General features: G+C 38.7%; 1 protein-coding gene across 5 annotated transcripts in view; it reads right to left on the bottom strand.

Moving 5' to 3' along the window:
* Positions 1-19,812, bottom strand: part of Dlg2 (discs large MAGUK scaffold protein 2) — a 1,644,347-nt gene that overhangs the window by 1,604,375 nt on the left and 20,160 nt on the right. For all 5 annotated transcript variants that reach the window (XM_057756268.1, XM_057756265.1, XM_057756266.1 and 2 more), the window contains exon 2: positions 18,166-18,297. In XM_057756268.1, coding sequence (XP_057612251.1) covers positions 18,166-18,297 — 132 coding nt within the window. The remainder of the gene's footprint in view (positions 1-18,165; positions 18,298-19,812) is intronic.

Raw genomic sequence — 19,812 nt, 5'->3', positions numbered from 1 at the left:
AGTTAAAGTATATAGTGTTATATAGCTCAATTTATTGTGATGTATAAGGGTTTATTTTCAAACATTATTATAAAATTTATTATTATCAGCCGGGCGGTGGTGGCGCACGCCTTTAATCCCAGCACTCAGGAGGCAGAGGCAGGCGGATCTCTGTGAGTTCGAAACCAGCCTGGTCTACAGAGCTAGTTCGAGGACAGGCTCCAAAGCCACAGAGAAACCCTGTCTCGAAAAAAGAAAAATTTATTATTATCAAATATTATTTTAAAATAAAATTTATTAAATATTTTATGTAATACTTTAAAATTTTTTAATCCATTTTAATCATATTTTTCTTTTTTTTCATTTTGGTTTTGCAAGTCAGGATTTCTCTGGGTAGCAGCTCTGACTGGTCTGGACTTCACTTTGTAGACCAGGCTGACCTTGAACTCACAGAACTCTACCTGCTTCTGCCTCCTCAATGCCAGGATTAAAAACATGCATGGCTACCACCTGGCTTTGATCATATATTTTCAATTCCCAAATTCTTCTCAGATCTGGCCCCTTTCCATCTATTTCTCTCTTAATACACACACACACACAAGCATGCAAGGAGTTTATTGGCCAACTACTCCAGATCACAAGGCCTGCCCTGGAATGTGCTTGCTATACAGAGTCACTCCACTGAGGAAGACTGGTTTTCCTTATCAACACTAGAAAGCTCTGTCATTAGGCGCATCTCCTTCTTTGTCTGAGGATTTTGTCTGGTTGGAACTTAGGCAAGTCTTGTATGTTGTGTCACAGTCTCTGTGAGCTCATGTGCATCCGCCCTGCTGTGTCTATAAAATTCTGCTTTCTTTAAGTCATGTACCACCTCTGGCTCTTACAACCTTTCTCATTCCTTTTCCACATAGACTCCTGAGACTTGGAAGGAAGGCTGTAAAAAAAATTACAGCTGAAAACTCCAAGGTCTCGCTCTCTGGGTCTCTGCCTCTGTCTCTATGCACACGTCAGCCGTGTATCTCTGTGTTAATTGCCATCTACTTTGAGAAGTATAGAGGGTATGAGTGCTTACAGAGAAGCCCTGGAGAAACCAGGAATATTAATCATGCAGGATCATCTCCTTATGTGGAGGAGATATACAGAAGGCTGGGAGCCGATGCTGTTAATAACCCAGTGACCTTTCCTATCTGTAGAGCCAGGCCTCATCCAAATTCCCAGTGTTTTTCCCAGACTCTCTCTCCCTAGGCCTTGATCTTTACCTTTGTTTCTCAATCAGTAGAAACCATCCTTGGGGGAAATGTCACGTGCACTTTATAGCCCACTGTCCTCTACAGTATCTCAGTCAGAAACCACACCAGAACCTGGGTTCCTAAGCTGTAGAACCCATCTTCATGGTAGAGGTCACAAGTACTTCGCAAAAGAGTTTTGCTGGAGTCAATCTTTAAGCTTTATTGAGCACATGGTATTGATATCATTGTTACCAGGAAACTTTTTTTCAAAATTGTACTGCACTTAAATATATCTGAAAATAAACTGGCCTGGTGTCAGACGCCTGAAGTTTAAATCAGCCCAGCTAAGTTGTATTGAACTGAATTTCTTTCTTGCCTCTTACAGTTCATTTCTCTACCAGCTGTAGAGTTTGCACAGGCCATCACAAAGAAGCTTCTCTGATGAAGGTTGAGAGATGCTCAACTCTATGGGTATAGCAATATGCCAGTAGGAGTCACTGTATTACTTGCTACCTTACATTTAGAAGAATAATAGTAGGAGGTTGTCCTCCTAGGGCTCATAAAATGCCATTATTATACTGAGTACTCAGAAGCTAGGCGAAAGTCGGATGAGTTAGAAGTTGTTCCCAAACCTACAAGGTGGTGTTTCCGTTACAATTTTTTTTTTTTTTTTTTTTTTTTTTTTTTTTTGGTAATGACTTAAAGGAGAAATGGTTTATTTTGGCTCCTAGTTCCCGGCTTCGTGGCCGGGAAGGTATGACACCAGAAGATTAAGGCAGCTGACCAACAACATGCACAGTCAGGGAGAAACAAATGCTGATGCTTGCCTCACTTTCTCCTTTTCATTAGGAACAGGTTCCCAGCACATAGAATAGTGCCCTCATGGCTAAGGTGGGTCTTCTCATCCCAATTAACCTCATGTAGAAAACTCTTCACAGACATGCCCAGAGACTTGTCTCCTAGGTGACTAAAGGTCCCAATAAGCTGACATCAAAATTAACTATCACAGAAGATTTATAAAACTATTACTATCTGAATTTTGCAATGGAATAATTAGCACAGTACATGCAAAAGATAAAAAAAATGGATTTTTCAATCATAGAAAATTACTTTGAAGGATTAAAATTTGATCCACCACCTCCTAATCATAACAAAAATAACTGTTACAACCAAATTTTGCATTATGAATTCAGGGGCTCTCTACTCCTATCCCTCTCTTTCTTTTATAATTATTCCCTGTTTCCTAATGCCAGGCTTCTTGTTGAATTGCTAATAGAATACAGGAAATGCCTGAGGAATTTAATTCAGATGTAAATGGAATTATTTGGGTTGTTTCTGTCTCTGCTTTTAAAAAATTATAATATGACACAGTGTGCTAATGCTGAAAGCCCCACAGATTTCCCAGCTTGACACTTGATTAATGGGGGGGGGGTTGTGGATCTGTGACTGCAGAATTGAGAGAACCCACCCACACACCCATGCCCACAGAGAAAGAGAAATGAAGTCTTTTCAAGACAACAGCCTGTTTTGTCCTGTGGTAACATTTGCCTTGGTTCCCTTTTCTTCTCTTTCCTCCTTATTTTATGTAACCTCAACAGGATTATAGTTACAGTTCTAAATTTATTTCTGGGTTCAGCCTAAGTAGGAATTACACCCAAGGAAGCAGGGCACCACCCTCATGTTAAGCCATCTCACGGAAACATTATGATGAAGGAAACACCCACGGGCCTGCACAAAGTGACACGTACTGATTGCATTAAAAACAAACAGGTGATACCTGTGCATATACTTAGTCTGAAATCTGCAAGTTCCTTTAAGATAAAACAGGACAAAATGAAAAAATAATCATAGTTTAGGATGAAAGTAAACTGTTGCGGATTGTACTTAAATGTCTTGCTCAGTGATTGGTGTCATACGATTGAGATACTGGAAGGTGGTAGCCACTTGAGGAGAAGGGGAGGGGCCTAGTTGAAAGGCACACTCCTGGGAGGCATAGTGGGAAGGACTGTACTGGTCACACCTGCAGGTCCTGTCACTGGTCCTTCATGGTCACCAGGAAATGAGCAGCTTTGTTCTATCATGTCCTTTTTATCATGATTTCTGCCTCGCTGAAGACCCCAAGTGACAGAACTAAGCAACTATGGCCTGCAAACTATGTAAATGTGGGCTCAAAGATATCTTTCTTCCTTAAAAACTGGTTGTCTCGGGCATATTGCCATAGCAACAGAAAATTAACACATAACTGTGTGAGAGGCTCTAACTTTTAAAGTAAGCATTCATATCCTCAAAATCAGCTTTTTCTTTTTTTTTAGGGTTGCATATTTTATGGCGTGGACAGCGGAGAGAATCTTGACCTGCCCATTAGCTCATTCAGAGGTAGATTTAACGCTCTCAAAAGTCTCTTTTAAATCTTAGGTCCTGAGTCTGCGATTCTTCATTCTCTGCTTCTATGTGCTAGCACAATCATTTGACATGACATTTCATGGCCAAAAATGTCACAGTAAATAATTCCAACACCAAATGAATGTTTAGAGAAGCAAAAATCAGTCCTAGTCCAAGGACATTTAAAAAGAGACAGAAATAGTCAAATATTAACCAGATAAGTACATAAGAAATAGGTGGTCAAATCTTCATATGCATGAATTTAAATATTTAAAAATTTTACATCAAAATACTACGATATTAAGGGTATGATGGCTAGGTACACCAATAATTCAGATTGAATTCCATAACAGAAGTTTTATATTAGTATTTACTTCAGATGATATTAACACCCAAACCCAGAAATTAGGGGAAAATGGGCTCAGACCCATTGGTTAATAAAGAAACTGCCTTGGCCTTTTGATAGGCCAGCCCTTAGGTGGGTGGAGTAGATCTAACAGAATGCTGGAGAAAGAAAGCAGAGTCAGGGAGACTCCATAAAGCTCTGGCCCGAGATGGAGGTCGGTTAGAATCTTCCCGGTAAGCCAGAGTCATATGGTGATATACAGATTATTAGAAATGGGTTAATTAAGATATGAAAGTTAGCCAAGAAGAGGCTAGATATAATGGGCCAGGCAGTGTTTAAATAAATGCAGTTTCCACGTAATTATTTCGGGGGTAAGCTAACCAGGATCCGGGCGGGAATGTAGCACGCTGCTCCTTGCATCACTACAGGAGGTAAGTGTGCTTGGTGTTCATGATGTAAAATTCCCAAATAATCAATAAAAATATCATGGAAAAAAAAGAGTTGCTATGATCATAGTCTTCACAACAAAAGAAACCCTAACTAAGACATAGACAGGAGATTTGGAGAACTACTTCACCGAAGAACAAATAAGAGTAATTAGTTGGCACAGAAGGCACCCACTACCATGCATCATTAGAGAAACGCTAAGACCGTAATATACCACTTCATACTCATCGGGACATCTAGAATTAAAAAATACACAGTTAAAGTGTTTCCAGCCACAGATTTCTGCAGATGTTTTTATTTTTAGGTTTCAGTTAGTTTTTGAGATGTATAGGTTTATATTTTCACAAAATTTAGAAAATTACAATAATTGCATTGTTTTGTAGCATATAACAATAATTTTAAAAGGGAGCTGAGAACAACACTTTTCTCGTGGTTCAGTGGAAATTACTTTTGGATCTGTGCCAGACATATTGAAGAAAATGGAGAAAAATTGTCCTTTGAGATTCGAAATATGCTAGGTTCTTATGTCTTTAAAATAATCAAGGGTTTTTGCAATTTTGGCTTGGTTGATTTTCATTCTTCCTTTACCTAAGTACTCATCATTTTCTTCTTGCCCCATCACACCCACCTTCGCACACACACACACACTCCTACTCACTACATCCGTGCACTGAATGCTTTATAAGTTACATTCATTCTCATTTTACCCTAGACCTTCTAACTTCAGATCGCCCTCACTCCACTCCATACAATAACTGACATGCTACACCTTACCCTTACCGCATCCATTTCCATACAAAATTATTAGCTGTTTATCAAGGTGGGGGAAGCATTTGCAGAGTTCTTCACCATGCGAGGACTCTCAGTCTTCACAGTGTGATTGACAAGACTGGGATGGTGATCCTAACATAACCTGGAAGGGAAGAAACCAGCATAGGATATAGTGTTGGACCAGGAGCCACTGGTCAGAGCGCAATGCCCGTCTCCCTCTTTTTTGTGGGAAATATTTACATTGTTTTGCTCGCCTTGTTTCCTGCCTTTTTTTCTGAATCTAATACCCAGCTATCCTATAGGCTCTTTAAGAAACCTCAACCCCTTTCATTCTTAACTTACATACTACTCATTCCGGATTGGCAGACAAGGTATCTGACAAGTCAAAAAATCATCTGTCTAGTATTTTGTCACATTAGAAATGATCTTGATTAAATCAATTCCCCAAAGTTTGAATGTTAAAATCATTTGCACTAATAAGTGAGGAGGTGCTTAATATGCTTGAATAACTATGGCCTCTTTGAAATTTGAAGCTGCATCCCAGATTGCTACTATTTATGGAAGCTGGAACTCAAGTCATTTAGGCTAATGTTTTTATCTACTAATTTATATTCAAGAAATTAAGAGATTAATTTTTAATTTACAAAAAGTAAAATCTAATAAAATGTTGCTCTCTACTCAACTAACTTCTGTATGAAATTTTAATGAACTATTTTGCATAAAATTTGACAAAAATAATTTTAATTATTTCAGTTGTGAATACTACATACTTCAGACAATTTAATTAAAATATTCATATTCACATATATTTTATAACCTCTTGCCTCTCCTTCAAATCTCATGGTTTTAGGTCTTTAAATGTTAGTTGTAATAATGCTAGCTCTTCCAAATTTAAAATTTCTATCTTTGCTACTTCCCTGGTACACAAAATTTCTATATGCAACTGTTTACTTAATTATCCTAACTTTCAGCCTTATCCTTCTCTCCATCCTAATAAGTGTCTTTCCTGAAATTCTCTGCCTCTAAAATTGAGAATTCCAGCTACATGGAGGGGAAAAGAAAAATAAGTTATGCTTGACTCCACTGTCTTTTCTCATACATAGAACTCAATTTATTAGCAACTGTCAATAGATGTGGGATTTCCCTCTGTATGCTGGAATGACCATTAATGAATAAAGAAACTGCTTTGGGCCTGTTGATAGGGCAGAACTTAAGTAGGTGGGGAAAACTAAACAGAATGCTGGGAGGAAGAAGGCAGAGTGAGAGAGACTTGCCATGGTCATGATATCTCTTTACAACAACAGAACAGTAACTAAGACAGGTATTTGTGCCTTAATGGCTTTCTGTTTAGTTGGTTTGATTTTGGTTTTGTTTTGGTTTTGTTTTTGAAGGAAGGAAACATGAAGCCGGGTGGGTAGGAAGATAGAGAGGATCTGAGCAGAACTGGGTGAGGGCAAAACATGATCAAAATATATTGTGGGGGAAAAATTAACTAAAAAGAAAGCTTGGTTAAAGCAAAAGAGAACAAGTCACTTATCTAACTGTGAATTAACATAGCTGTGCTCACGCTGTGTCACAGCATTAGTCCTGGCACTGCAAATACACGTATACATGTAAGAAATTAATCAGCTTGTGTGGTAGCTCAGTGTGGATCCATCTCAGCTGGTAGCAGGACTTAGCCAGTCTAGAACACCAATGTCAAGGGGAAAAGTGAATGAAGTAAAAAGAAAAGGGGTTGTGTGTATGAATCTAACCTGATGTCAAATTATATAGAAATGAGATGAATCCTGGAAATTCATCTGTGAAATCACTGACATGGAATTAAGTCTCCTTAGCTTTGATCGGTACTAAGCTACTTGTACCTTGAGTGGAGGACGAAGCCCAAGCCTGATTTAGAGCAACTTAAGGTAGCAGAGGATGGAGAGGCAGAGACAAGGAGAGGAGACAGTGCTCACACGCTTTCCTATGAAGAATGCTACAGTTTGATGCCAGGGCCCACGGGCGTGCCTGTTCCACCCTGTCTAACTGTCGAGTTTGAGCTTATTCCTGCCCTCTCAAAGCTGTTGACAACAGATGTGGCTACAAACAAGAGATCCTGACCTAGGGTGTGGTCAATTAGCATTTTGAGTATAGAGGTGGATCTGTCCCACCTTGACAAAAAGTCACAGAATTCAGCTCTACTCTTGTTCCTTCATAGAGATTGGCAAGAGGTTCTAAGGAGTGGCTGCTGCAGGATACTTGTTCTATTCCTTATATCAGGTTAATGAAGTCTGTTACCTCCCCACTCCCTTTTGGAGTAGAGTATATGAGCATGTAGAAAATAAATGCACGTGATTTCAGTATTCATTGACTTTCCCTCTTGATGCTGTTCTGTGTTTCCATCTTTTATTTCTCTCATGTCTCTGTTCCTTTTGCTTAGTAATTCTAACCCTCACATTCCTACAAGTGGAATGTGCAAACACTTTCGAGGCTGGACCTCGTTGGTGTCCAATGTGGAGCTTACAACGGTTTGAGAAAGGAAGCATAGCCTCGAAATATTCATGTATTAAATCCTGGCCCCCAACTAGTGAGCGCTGCCTTTGGAAGGACACTAACTTCATCATGGATTACCGCTGTACTGATAAGTTCACATAGAATGGTCAACTAGGAGGTAGGTTCTGCTTGGAGGAAGTAGCTCCTTAGGGTATGTCTCTAAAAGATGTATTTTATCCTGGCCCCTTCCTGTCACTCTCTGCCTTGCTTTGAGGTGATTCACCTTGCTTAATCACATTGCCCCCACTGTAATGCTCTGTCCCTCTGTGCCCAGGCCCAGAAGCAGACGGAGCCCAGGGATGAGTAAAACTGTGCATCTCTAAATAACATGAGTGAAATTGAACCCTTCCTCTATTAAGTGGTTTTCTTGAGTACTCTACCACGGTGACAAAAAGTTACTAAAACAAAGGTGTTCACAGAAATGGGAGAGGGTCCACACTGAGGAATTGTGAGTTTAAGTGTAATCCATTCGTGGAAAAATCATGGCCAGAAGGAAGTGTGGAAGAATAGAGCACCAAATGACCTCCCCTTCCTCTCAGAGTTCTCACAAACTTTCTGGTCAGACTCCAATAGAAGCACAGAAGGGAAACCGCGGTGAGGATGATGGCCAATGATGAGAGTGGGTATTAAAGATGATGGGGGGGTCACAGACCATTATTAAGCATGGTCTTCGTGAGTTCCTGTGCTACTGTGCTAAAGCACATTGATGAAAGCAACTCAGGGGACAAAGAGTATTTGGGCTAGTTCACGGGCACAGCCTGTGTGGTAGAGACGCCAAGGCAGCCAGGCACACGGTGTCTGCAGTGAGGAAGAAGAGGGCAGTAAACCCTTGGGCTCATTTTCTCCCTTGGGTACAGGCTAGGGTCAGAGCCCAGGGAATGATGCCGCTCACAGCGAGCAGATCTTCCCACTTCAGTTAGCCTAATGAAGATAATTACCCACAGGCCTCCCCCTAAGTCCTCCTCAGAGGTGACTGTAGATGCACATAAGGGGAGGTTAGTACAATAAGTAGAAAAAAATAGGAAGTTCTCTTTTGGTTATTTTTATTTTATCAATAAAATAGAAAAGTCATCAGCTGAAGTTAAAGAAGTCAAGGTATATTCTTTGGGCAGAACAGTGGTACGAAAATATTCTGAGGATAAGGAAGTAAACTATCCAAGGAAATACTTTTTTTGGTCATAAACTTAACAGTGAAACCAGAGGTCGTATATATTTCTTCTGATATCTTTGGCTGCCTGCATACAGCGATAGAAGAAAGCAAACACAAGCTTAGGCAGTAGCTGATTTTTGCCAGCCAACAGGGAGAGCAACAATGAATTGGAAGGTGGATGTGCAAGTGAATAAGGACAGTGAGGAAGCACTGTTTAAGTGGCGGGGGAGGGGGAACGGACAGTGAAGACTGAAGGAGCCCAAGAGACTGGGAGAGTATGGAGAGCCAACCGAATCCATGAGATCCAAGAGACTGGGAGAGTGTGCAGAGCCAACCCAATCCATGAGATCCAAGAACAATTAGCCCGATGTTAAGAAACAAACTGGGAACACAAGAGGAGGCAAATGACTAAAAGAGGGGGATGTTTCAAATTGATGTTGTAGGAAAGAATTATATAATAAAATGCAAAATAAAGCATAAAATCTGATGACTGAGATACAATGGAGAAATTATTGTTGTAAAGAAAATCAAGGAACTGATCCAAGAAATGAAGTCAAAATAATGATAGTCATTCAAACATGAACGCACAGAATTATAATGTGGAATACTGACATCCACTTTCCCGTGACCTTCACTAGCTATGCAGTCACTGGCCCTCTCCATAAACACTCATGTTTACGCAGAATGTCATGGTAAGTCATTTTATGTTTTGAGATAATATCTCTTCCTCCCTTTTCTTCCCTTCAAAACCTCCCATCTACCCCTTCCCACTCTCCTTCAAATTCTCAACCTAACATTTACCGCTAATTGTTATTGCGTGGATATATATATATGTAATGTATATATTCCTAAATATAATCTGTTCATCTGTTTCATGTTACAAACAGAAATACACAAACTGGGGCAATGAAAGTCTTCTGTCTGCAACAAGTTATTACAGCAGAAAATACATTTTCTCCAAATAGCTTTACATTTTGGAAAGGATATATTATTTTAAAAATTAGATTTGTACAAGGAAACATATATGAAGGAAGTAAACACATGTAGATCATTTATTATATAGAGATCTGCACCCAAAGTAAATAGATTTTATTGATGATATTATATCATTTAATGAACTCTAAGACTCGCCTTTATATTTATAACTATCATCTGGTTTTGACCAATTAGAGAACTCTATAAATATTTCCTTTAAGAATTTGTGCAACAATTATTTCCAAAGCAGAAGGCTTATTTCTGAAAAAACAAAGTTTATTTAGATATTTTTAAGAAAAAAAAAAAAACTCAAGGCTTCTCTGAAAGCAATATCGACATCGGGTGGAGTGTGTATCTCTAGGAGTTTAGTTAGAATACTAAATACTAAAGTCTCCATGGGATTGGAAGTTCTTTAAGTTTGTAGGGATTCATGAGTCAGCTAGTTTTAGGAACTTGAATACTGTCTCCATTAATGAAGCCTCAGTCACCTTTGGTGATTGGTGGTTCTAGTCACATGTGTTGGCTTGTTTGCAGAACTAGAGCTCTGCAAAGAGAATCTAATCTTAGATTTCACAGGGCTTGCTATTTTAACAGTATACAGGGAAGTGGCATAAGTTAGAACCTTGAGGAATCCAGGAAATACCTTTTATAAATTGCTACCACAATCTCTAGGTCACTGTGATGTGTAGAATTGCTAAGATGTCTAACACATTCCTGGCTCCTGACTAGAGAACTATGAAGGAGGAATGTTTCTCTGAGCTACTCTTAAGTTCAGCTCACGCTAATAAACGAACACAGAACAATGTTAACTCTCCATCACTTGTGGCTTTTACTGCAAGCCAGAGCTAACACGATAAGCGGAAGCCTTTTCTAGGAGATACTTGTGGGATGCTTCTTTTTCTATTGCTCCTTCTTACGGCTAATTCTTTTCAACACTCAGTGCGAACAGTGAAAAGAGTGGGAAGAAATGGGAATCAGCACTGTGGTCTCCATGCTGTGCTGAGTGGTATCACAAACGTAACATATCATATATGGAGAAAGAAAATTTCAGGATTTTATTGTATTTTTGTCTTAGTCATACACTGCACAAGTTCTCAACATCTTATCAACTGAAAGAGTAGTTGCTGATCCAATTTAAAGTATAGGTTTATCAAATCATTTAGATAGTTCTTCCCAGCTAAAATATACAATGTATATAAGTTGTATGTTTTAAACAAAAGATGACAACATTCTCCTACCTCTTTCAGAGTCCCTTGAGAAAGGTGACCAGGTGACCCGGTTCTGGTGAATCTAATATCTTAAACAAAATGTGTTGACAAAGTGACATGATGCAGGTAGTGGATACTCTGCTTTTCTAGTAATGAAAGCACAATAATTGTGGGTGTTCTTTTCCCCTTCTCCTCATCCCTTTCTTATCTCAAATGTGGGATCTGGAATGGCAAAAGAGCCATGTTTGACCACACAAAACAATGGCAAAAACACGAGAATAATTGCAGAAACATTGACAAAAAGTTCTTGTAGCTTTGATGTCTTATGTAATAAAAATAAAGCTCTATTTATTAAGCTTCTGACTCCAAACATTTTTTTATATTTACTTCTACTCGTTTTAATCATGTGTCTGGGGAGAATATGTACACATGAACACAGGGAGACAAGCGGTATCAGATTCCCAGAGAGTTAAAAGTTACAGGCAGTTGTGAACTACATGACATGGTGGGTACTGAGAACAAAACTCAGGTCCTCTGGAAGAGCAAGAAGTACTCTTCTGAAACATCTCACCAGCCCCACTTCTGAACGTTTTTAATATGGTATAATATGAACTTAATGAGTTGGAAAAGAAACTCCTCGTGGTTTTATGTTTCCTTCAAACAATTCTTTTAGAATAGTCATTGCTTCAAGCTTCAAGGCATGTGCCACCTTTAATAGGACCATGAGCTCCACGGAAACAAGGCCCATATCCTTGTCAACAAATCCCTTGGGACTAACATAGTGCCTTAGGGAGCAGGAGTTGAGACACATTTGTTCAAACAAAAGGAGTTTAATGTGTTCTTCCATGTCACACACCAACTGAATTAGAAGCAGCCCAGCCCCTGCCTTCAAGAAGCTCACATTTCAGTGAGCAATTTTACCACACAGGAAGTGCTCTACAGAAACTCGGAGCAGACTCTACAGCAATGTGAGGAGGGAAGACAGGTGACACCTGCTTCAAAGTAAGGAAAAGACTAGAGAAGTGTTTAAGCGCGTGGCAAACTCTCTTTTCTTAGGACGACTGTATATACTAACGTATTGTCTACATTACACTGCTTTGTTATGTAACTCAAAAGAATATATCTCTGTTGACAACCTTTAGCAACTGTTGCCATGCTAATGCAGGTCATCTTAAAGGACTTATTTCTAAAAATAATCTTTAGAAATTGTATATTATATGCATAAAGTCCTTAAAAATACTCAGCAACCAAATGATTTCTTGGAATAATATTAGTAAAATGAGCATACTGGCTATAAGAAAACCTAAATTGGTAAAACCTGTAGTGTTCTTTCTGCCAGCTGCCACATACTGGTGGCAGGGACCAGCTCCAAATTTTCTTCCACTACAGACCAAGAAGAAATCACCAGATTCTGTCATGCTTCCAAAAAGACAACAGATCAGATTGTCTATCTTTGTAGAGAAGTCTCATGTACCATCAAAGTAAATTACTTATTCCAGTTTCAGCTATAGCACAAACCCAAACATTCTTCATTTAGCAGCAACCACGTTATACGCAGCCCAAGCACATAACTTTAGTTAAATGGTGCCATCTGGTGACATAAATCTTTCAGTAATACACAAAGTCCCGAGCCAAGAATGGAGCTGAAACCTCTTGATGGTATTTGACCCAAAGTGTCAAACAGGAACTGTTTCATCTTTCCAAGCATGAGACTCTCAATGAATCTCGCCCAGACTGTGACTGTTTAACAAAGGAAATTAAAACAATTGCCTGAGTCATGTTTTATGCTTCACATTCTTGATTTACTAATTTAAATACTTGGGTCCAGTGAGACTCCCTACCCAACTTAGAAAGGACATTTTAAAGGTGTAAAGAAATATATATCTTCCAGTCAGACCCACTTTCCCAAGAATCTCCAATTCTTTTGTATGATTTTCAGCATTTCAAAGATCACTTCCCCAGGAAACTCACTCAAAGAAGCCTCCACTCCTCCTCTGTATTACTTACTGGAATTGTAAATATAAACTGTATATACAATTTTATCTAATTTGCATCTCCAAAGTACATGTAATAGCACCTGGCACAGTTCGCCAATAATGTCTTGTAAATGAATGAGGGAAGAGATGAGAAAAATACCTTTCTCTAGCCTCTCTTCTAGCTCAAGGTCTTCCAGAGACAATACTCCGAATTATATAAAAGCATCCCTTTGCAGCATCACTCCACAGTTATCCCAGGCTTCTCTGAACTCCTAGAGCACTTTGGTGCAGCCCCTGGAGTCTAGTTATCAAATACATACTGACTTGACATTTGTGCATGTGCATTAATGTTACTTTGACTTTAAAGGACAATTTATCTTTATGGCCCTAGATTTGGACTTCCTAGAATCCATCTCCACATGTCTATGTAACCAAGTGAAACTTCACAGATACGTTATGAAATATTACTACTCAAATGATAACGACTGGGATATCCCTGATCAATTTATTTAGATGAGTTGTAAAGAGCCACGATAGACTTTAGTAACCAAGAATTTGGTGTTCACTATGTCAGCCAATAAATACGTATTGGAGAGGCAGGTGAGATGATGTAGCCCTTGCCGTGGAGCCTCGCAACCTGAACTGAACCAAGTAGGCCCAACGCACAGTTGTCCTCTGTTTTCCACATGTTTGCCAGAGAGCACATGCCAGTGTACCTGCACACTCACATGTCTGCACGCACACACACGCACGCCTGCATGCACACACACCACTAAGTGTAATGAAAAATGTAATACGTAATGTTTTGCTTCCCTGGGGCATACACAAGGATTACCTAGTGAGTGTGACAATTGCACACGACCTAACGACAGCATCTCCATGTAACTTTGCTGTTCTCTATTCACAGCAACACAGGTAGGAACTAGAGTTATATTCAAGGGGGGGGGTACTTAAATAGTTCAGATACACGGCTTATTTTAAAGGGAAATTTGAGTCCACAGTATTTGTAAGTGTATGGATCCTCAAAGAACTTCAGACGCTTTAAAGTTCTTTCACCTCCTTAAAGACTAAATCGGATCTTTACAAGATGTAAGAATGAAGAAGTACCACTCTCTCCCAAGTTCATGAGTAATATTCAAACACCATGTGAGTGTCCCTGAATGGCTAGAACACATGACTCAGAATCACCCCAAAGAGTTATTTAGACACTATTTGCCGAGCCCCAACTCCAGAGTCTGATTCGGCAGCAGCTTTCTGAGGTGGGACACAAAGCTACACAAACGGATGGGTGATTGGTGCTGCTGATACAAGAATCATAGTGTGAGAACCTGTTTTGAAAGACAAGAGCCAGGCTATTCCAAATTCACATAACTGTACAATCCTTAGCATCTGTTATAATCTAGAAAAAATTCTTTATTTCCTTATGATCAGGTGACAAAAATATATACAATTATTCATAGTTATAGCCATGACGTGCTTTAAAAGCCTTTTTAAAATAATCTTACATTAGAATTGGTATAATGGGGTGCTACAAAGATGGTTCCCGGGTAATAGCACGTGCTGCACAAGCTTAAGGGCCTGAGTTCAAATCCCAAGTACCCACATAAAATTCCAGGCATGGCTGTGTGAACATGTAACCCCAACATTTTAAGGGCAGTGACAGGAGGATTTCTGGATTTGCCACTGCCAACATAGTTCCCAATTCCCTGAGAGACCTTACTTCAAGGGAATAATCAGAGTTACACCAGAGAACACCCAAAATCTTCCTCTGGCATCCCCATGTGCACACACATGAACACACCACACACACACACACACACACACACACAAACAAAAATTTAAATAAAAGAATTGGTATAATAGGAAATTACAGAGATTTTTTAAACTTAAAAAGCTGGCAAAAACTCATAAATTTTTATTTCTGCTCATAACACCATTATAATTTAATAATTAAATAATTGTTTATAAAATGTTTCTGTTCCCTACTGCATTTTCTTCATTTGCCCATAAAAGTAAACATTGTCCCATACAGTTCACTACTACCTCATTTTTCTGAGAACAATGTCTAGCACATAAGTATTTTTAAATAATTGTTTATGATTATGAATAAAGATTATTAAAATTTTATTAATATTAATGTTTACAAACTTACATTTAAACTCTGGAAACTGTGAAACTGTGATCATCCGTTGGACAACGTTTTTCTGATCAGACCACAAGATGTCACCCTAAGCCTAACATCTAAAACGTAGTTTCTAGCATAGTCGCTATAAACTGACTTCCAGTCTTCTAAAATTGAATCTCTTTATTATATTGAAATCATATCATTAGCGAGTCCGTCAGCAAGTATATTTACAATTTAAACACACATGAAGTCTTTTCAAGATTCAGTTTCATAAATTCCTCTTTGTAGATGTTTAACCATAGGAACCAGAATACACAAGCAATAAAAGTGTTCTCCAAACGCATTGTGCTTGGGAGTGACAGGTATAGGCTACTGTGCTTCTCCCAAGCACTGAATGTATCTAAGTAGATAAACAAAGGATGGATTGGAGGTGTTTAGTGGAAAATAATTGCTTATTGTTGGCTACTTATTTTTCTATCAAAATATTAAGAAGAATACTTTCTCCCAAAATATTAAGAAAAATGTAAGAACATCTGAGTTATGTATATAAATGCAAAAGATGTGTGTATCATATATAAATATGCCATGTTCTTGCTTGTTAGTGAATGACCATTACTAACATTCAAAGTACTTTATTCCACTGTGAGATACTGACAAATGAGGAGTCCAAGTAAATAACAAAGGAACTGGAGACGTCAGAAAGGCCATCAACCGTTCACCATGCTCCAGGCTTGTTCTGCTATTTACCACCATGAAAAGCCCGTCTTACCATCGGATTTTATGTTCTTTAACTTTAGTTACTCAAAAGAAAACATCCTACAACGTGTATTGCCTTCACAATCAGATAAAATTATGGTCTAAGAATCAGAAAAGCATTGTCACTGCTTTGCGGGGGATACTGTAGGGCGAGGGATGCGAGACGACAAAAGTAATTATTTCTAGAATGACGTTTCTCATGTGCTCAGAAAGGGTTTGGTTCCCTGGTCACATGTAACTACAGCAGCAGCGTCCTCAGGAAAATGTTTCATTCCATTAACTGTTGGTGTGGCTTTTGGCATTATGGGTCTGTTTGTGAAGGTAGCTAGGATTCACTCGGGGAATTATTTCAATGAACTGGCTCTGTGAGTATCAGACCAATTGGTAAAGCCACAATCTTACATTATTTCTAACAAAATGGGATGCAGGGTAGGAGGGGAAATCAAGCTATAGACAATAAACCAATATCTTACTTATCAATGGCTGCCTATCTATGCTTTTATAAAGATCCGAATCTTCTTCAGGACACATTATAGAAAACGCAGAGTGAAACAGTTTGCAATAATAAGTTAATGATCAATACTTCCACATAAAATTCAACAGAAAATTGTGTCTGCTGTATAATGCTTCTACGTATTTAGAGTTAACCCCAACTGACGTGAAGAGGCCAGCCAGAGTAGCATGGTGTGCCAATTGTTACATAACAGCATTTATTAGAGAAAGTCAAGCCACAGTATGGGCTGTCAGCCAGGATATTTACTGCTCACTTAAAATAAAGGGGAATGCAGTTGTTAGTCACTCATCCAAGTAATGGTGCTACCAAATGATGACATGTTCCAAACATGCAGGCTTATCTAAGCCACCTGATGGTATTATTCCTAAGCCAGTCCCCAAAAGCACAAGGTCTCCAGAGACAGCCAGTCCCAACTAAACATTCATCTGAATGAATTTAGATGCATTGCCATTTGGTTAATGGCCTTTATGAATCATCAACTAAATGAACTATTAATACTTAATTCAGAAACCAGAGGTTTAAAATGCTCTGTAAATACTATTCTCTAATGGCCATGTTTATTTAAATTCTGTGAGGCTCTGTTTAGAGCTGCTTTTATTCAATACTAGCTGAGATGATTACATTCACTTCTGCATTAATCCTTGCCAGCCACAATATATGAAAGGAATTATTTTTCCCACAGGTAAGATAATTTTATGAAGCTTTTTAACTTCTATTTATAGTCAATAAATTGATTTTCAACTCTTTAAAACTTAATATTTTAAATTATAATGAAACTATAAACGTAGAGGTTTTGTCATTCAGTATATTCATAGTTAAACATAAATGACATATTAACAAACAGAAAATATTTTAACACCAAGCTTCATAGACTCTTGTAGTTAGATTTTCTTTCAATACATGCTAGCATTTAAATGTGATGAAAGGTCTAGTTGACACACACATTTCTTTTTAAATGTATTATGCTGTTGCTTAGCACATGCAAGTGTTGAGCTCAGTTCCTGAAGCAAGAAAACAAATAAGAAAATGAAGTCTTCTGTCTAATGGAGCTGTTTTAATGTTCCGTTTGTTTATCTTGAGAGAAATATTGATTGATTGATTGATTGATTGATTGGTTTTCCTTGTTACTTTTTTCTTAAAAAATGGTCAATTTAAAGATATGTGAATAAATGTAAAAGATATATAAAGCCAAAAAATAAAAAAGATATATAAAACCATCTATTAATAAACCACAGCCTTGACTTTCTTCATAATCGTTAAAGAGAAAGATAAGATTATCTAATTATGTTCATGACAGATTGAAAACCACTGAGTTTTCATCAGTACACCTTTCAATTCTGGATCTAAATTTTCCTAGAAGAAGCAAAAGAGATAAAGGGTTTCCCTTTCACTTTGCTCTGAGAAGGCAGCAGACTCACTGTGAGCACAGAGCCGCACATATGTTCTCCACCATGGTGCTGTACCCAACTCTGCGGCAAACTCAGGTTCTTACCTGGGTACATTTTTCTTCCCAAACAAAATAGTCCTTCAATATTGATATTTTTCAATAATCTATCCCTCATTTATATTTTACAATTGTTTTTTTAAGTAAGAATAAGGGGAGGAGGATCTGTCCTTTGAGTAACAAGGAAAATTATCACAGATTGTGTGTGTGTGTGTGTGTGTGTGTGTGTGTGTGTGTGTGTGTGTGTGAAACTTAGCAATCTAGGACATTATTCAAGCTATTTAGCCTGATTCTGGCGATTGAGACTGTAAGTAATTTTTGTAATACATACCCAGCAAGGCTTGAAATAAGCTGCTCTTAAAAACACTCATTACCCTTTGGACAGCATTTTTCAACAGCTGCTCCTCGGGTTTTCTCAATTTTTTGCAGTAGTCTTCCAGTAACGACAAAGCTCGGTCAGTATCTGAAAGACACAATTTTTAAAGTCTACCATGCGGTCCCAGAGAAGCCATTGATCAAACTCGTCTATGCTATAGCTGTGCTCCTGATTTTGTGACAGAAATAACTCAGCAAGTGATCACTACTCCAGGAACTGCCCAGTGAAATAGATAGCTGCATGCAGTGCTAATTTCCAAGTAACTTCGGTTTCTTTATAGTCTTGTCTTCCCAAAGAATCTGCAACTGTGCAACAACATGAACCAAAAATCTGCTGCTGGCTAGATGTTCACATAGTAAATGCGACTCCATTTAAATAGATGACTGCCTAAAATAACATCAAGCATCCTTTATGATCTGTGAATTTACAGCCCACAATTTCTGCCTTATTTTCCATTTCCATGTCTTTCGAATGCACACAGTGCCCAAATCATACTTACTTTCCCTGCCCACTTCCCTCTACACACACACACACACACACACACACACAATTTCACTACTCCCTGTACTACCACTGCCTCGCCCCAGAAACAGTGCTCCATTGAAAGGGCTATCACCTGTGATTGTTGTAGTGGTGTTGGGCCACCAAGATACCAAGTGGAAGCTGATAACAGTGTGTGCCTTAGTTCTGCCCACTTTTAGATTGTTCTTGGTGGACTGTGGGCTCAGGATATAATACGGCTCAATGACAGTGGTGGCTACAGGTGTAACCTAGAACCCAGAGACTGACCTGTCTACAGTGACTCTGCCCAAAACCAGATAGAATCAGCAGTGCAAGGCTGCAGTAAGTGCAAATGAGGAACCCAGTCCTACCCTGGCTCCAAGAGGACAGAGTACTCTTTAAAGACCGGTACAGTGACACAACTCTGTAATCTCGGCCCTCAAGAAGCGAAGAGAGGACAAAGGATGGAAATATAAGCCAACCTGGGCTTCACCGCAAGATCCTGCCTCAATACACCAAGGGTTGAGGATATGGCTCAGTAGCAGAATGCGTGCCTAGCTCAAGGCTTGATTATTTTCCTAGCACCGTAAACAGTAAGAATATGAAACTGTCTTAGACACGAAACTTGGGGCCGGTTGCCCTCTAGACTGAAATAGCAACATTGCCAATGGTAACTTCCCAGCAAATTTCAAATTGGACACCATCCAGTGCTGCAATAGTGGAGGTGACTATAGACTCCGAGAAAATAAGCAACCCCTACTTAGAATGTCTGGAGATTCACAGGAGGAGGACTAAATTAAACAGCTCATCCTCTTATGCCAAGATGGTATCTATGCCAAAGAGCTTCAGGAACCTTCAGGAAACCACCACCCAAAACAACATTCAAAATAAAGTGCCAGAAACTGACCAGGCAGTACTCACTATGGGAGAATTTTGAGATAGCATATTCATGACAGTAACTTTAAGAAAAGTCAATGAAATTGAAAACAAAAAAGAGAAATGTTGAAATAGTCTAAGAGAAACTTAGAGGTAAAAGCAATATAAACATAAATATTGAGACAAAAATACACTAAAGAATTTTTTTGAAATGTGAAAGAAGAC

Source organism: Chionomys nivalis, chromosome 23, assembly GCF_950005125.1.
Source record: "Chionomys nivalis chromosome 23, mChiNiv1.1, whole genome shotgun sequence".
In the NCBI taxonomy this organism is placed as follows: domain Eukaryota; kingdom Metazoa; phylum Chordata; class Mammalia; order Rodentia; family Cricetidae; genus Chionomys; species Chionomys nivalis.
This window is presented reverse-complemented; position numbering and strand designations above follow the sequence as displayed.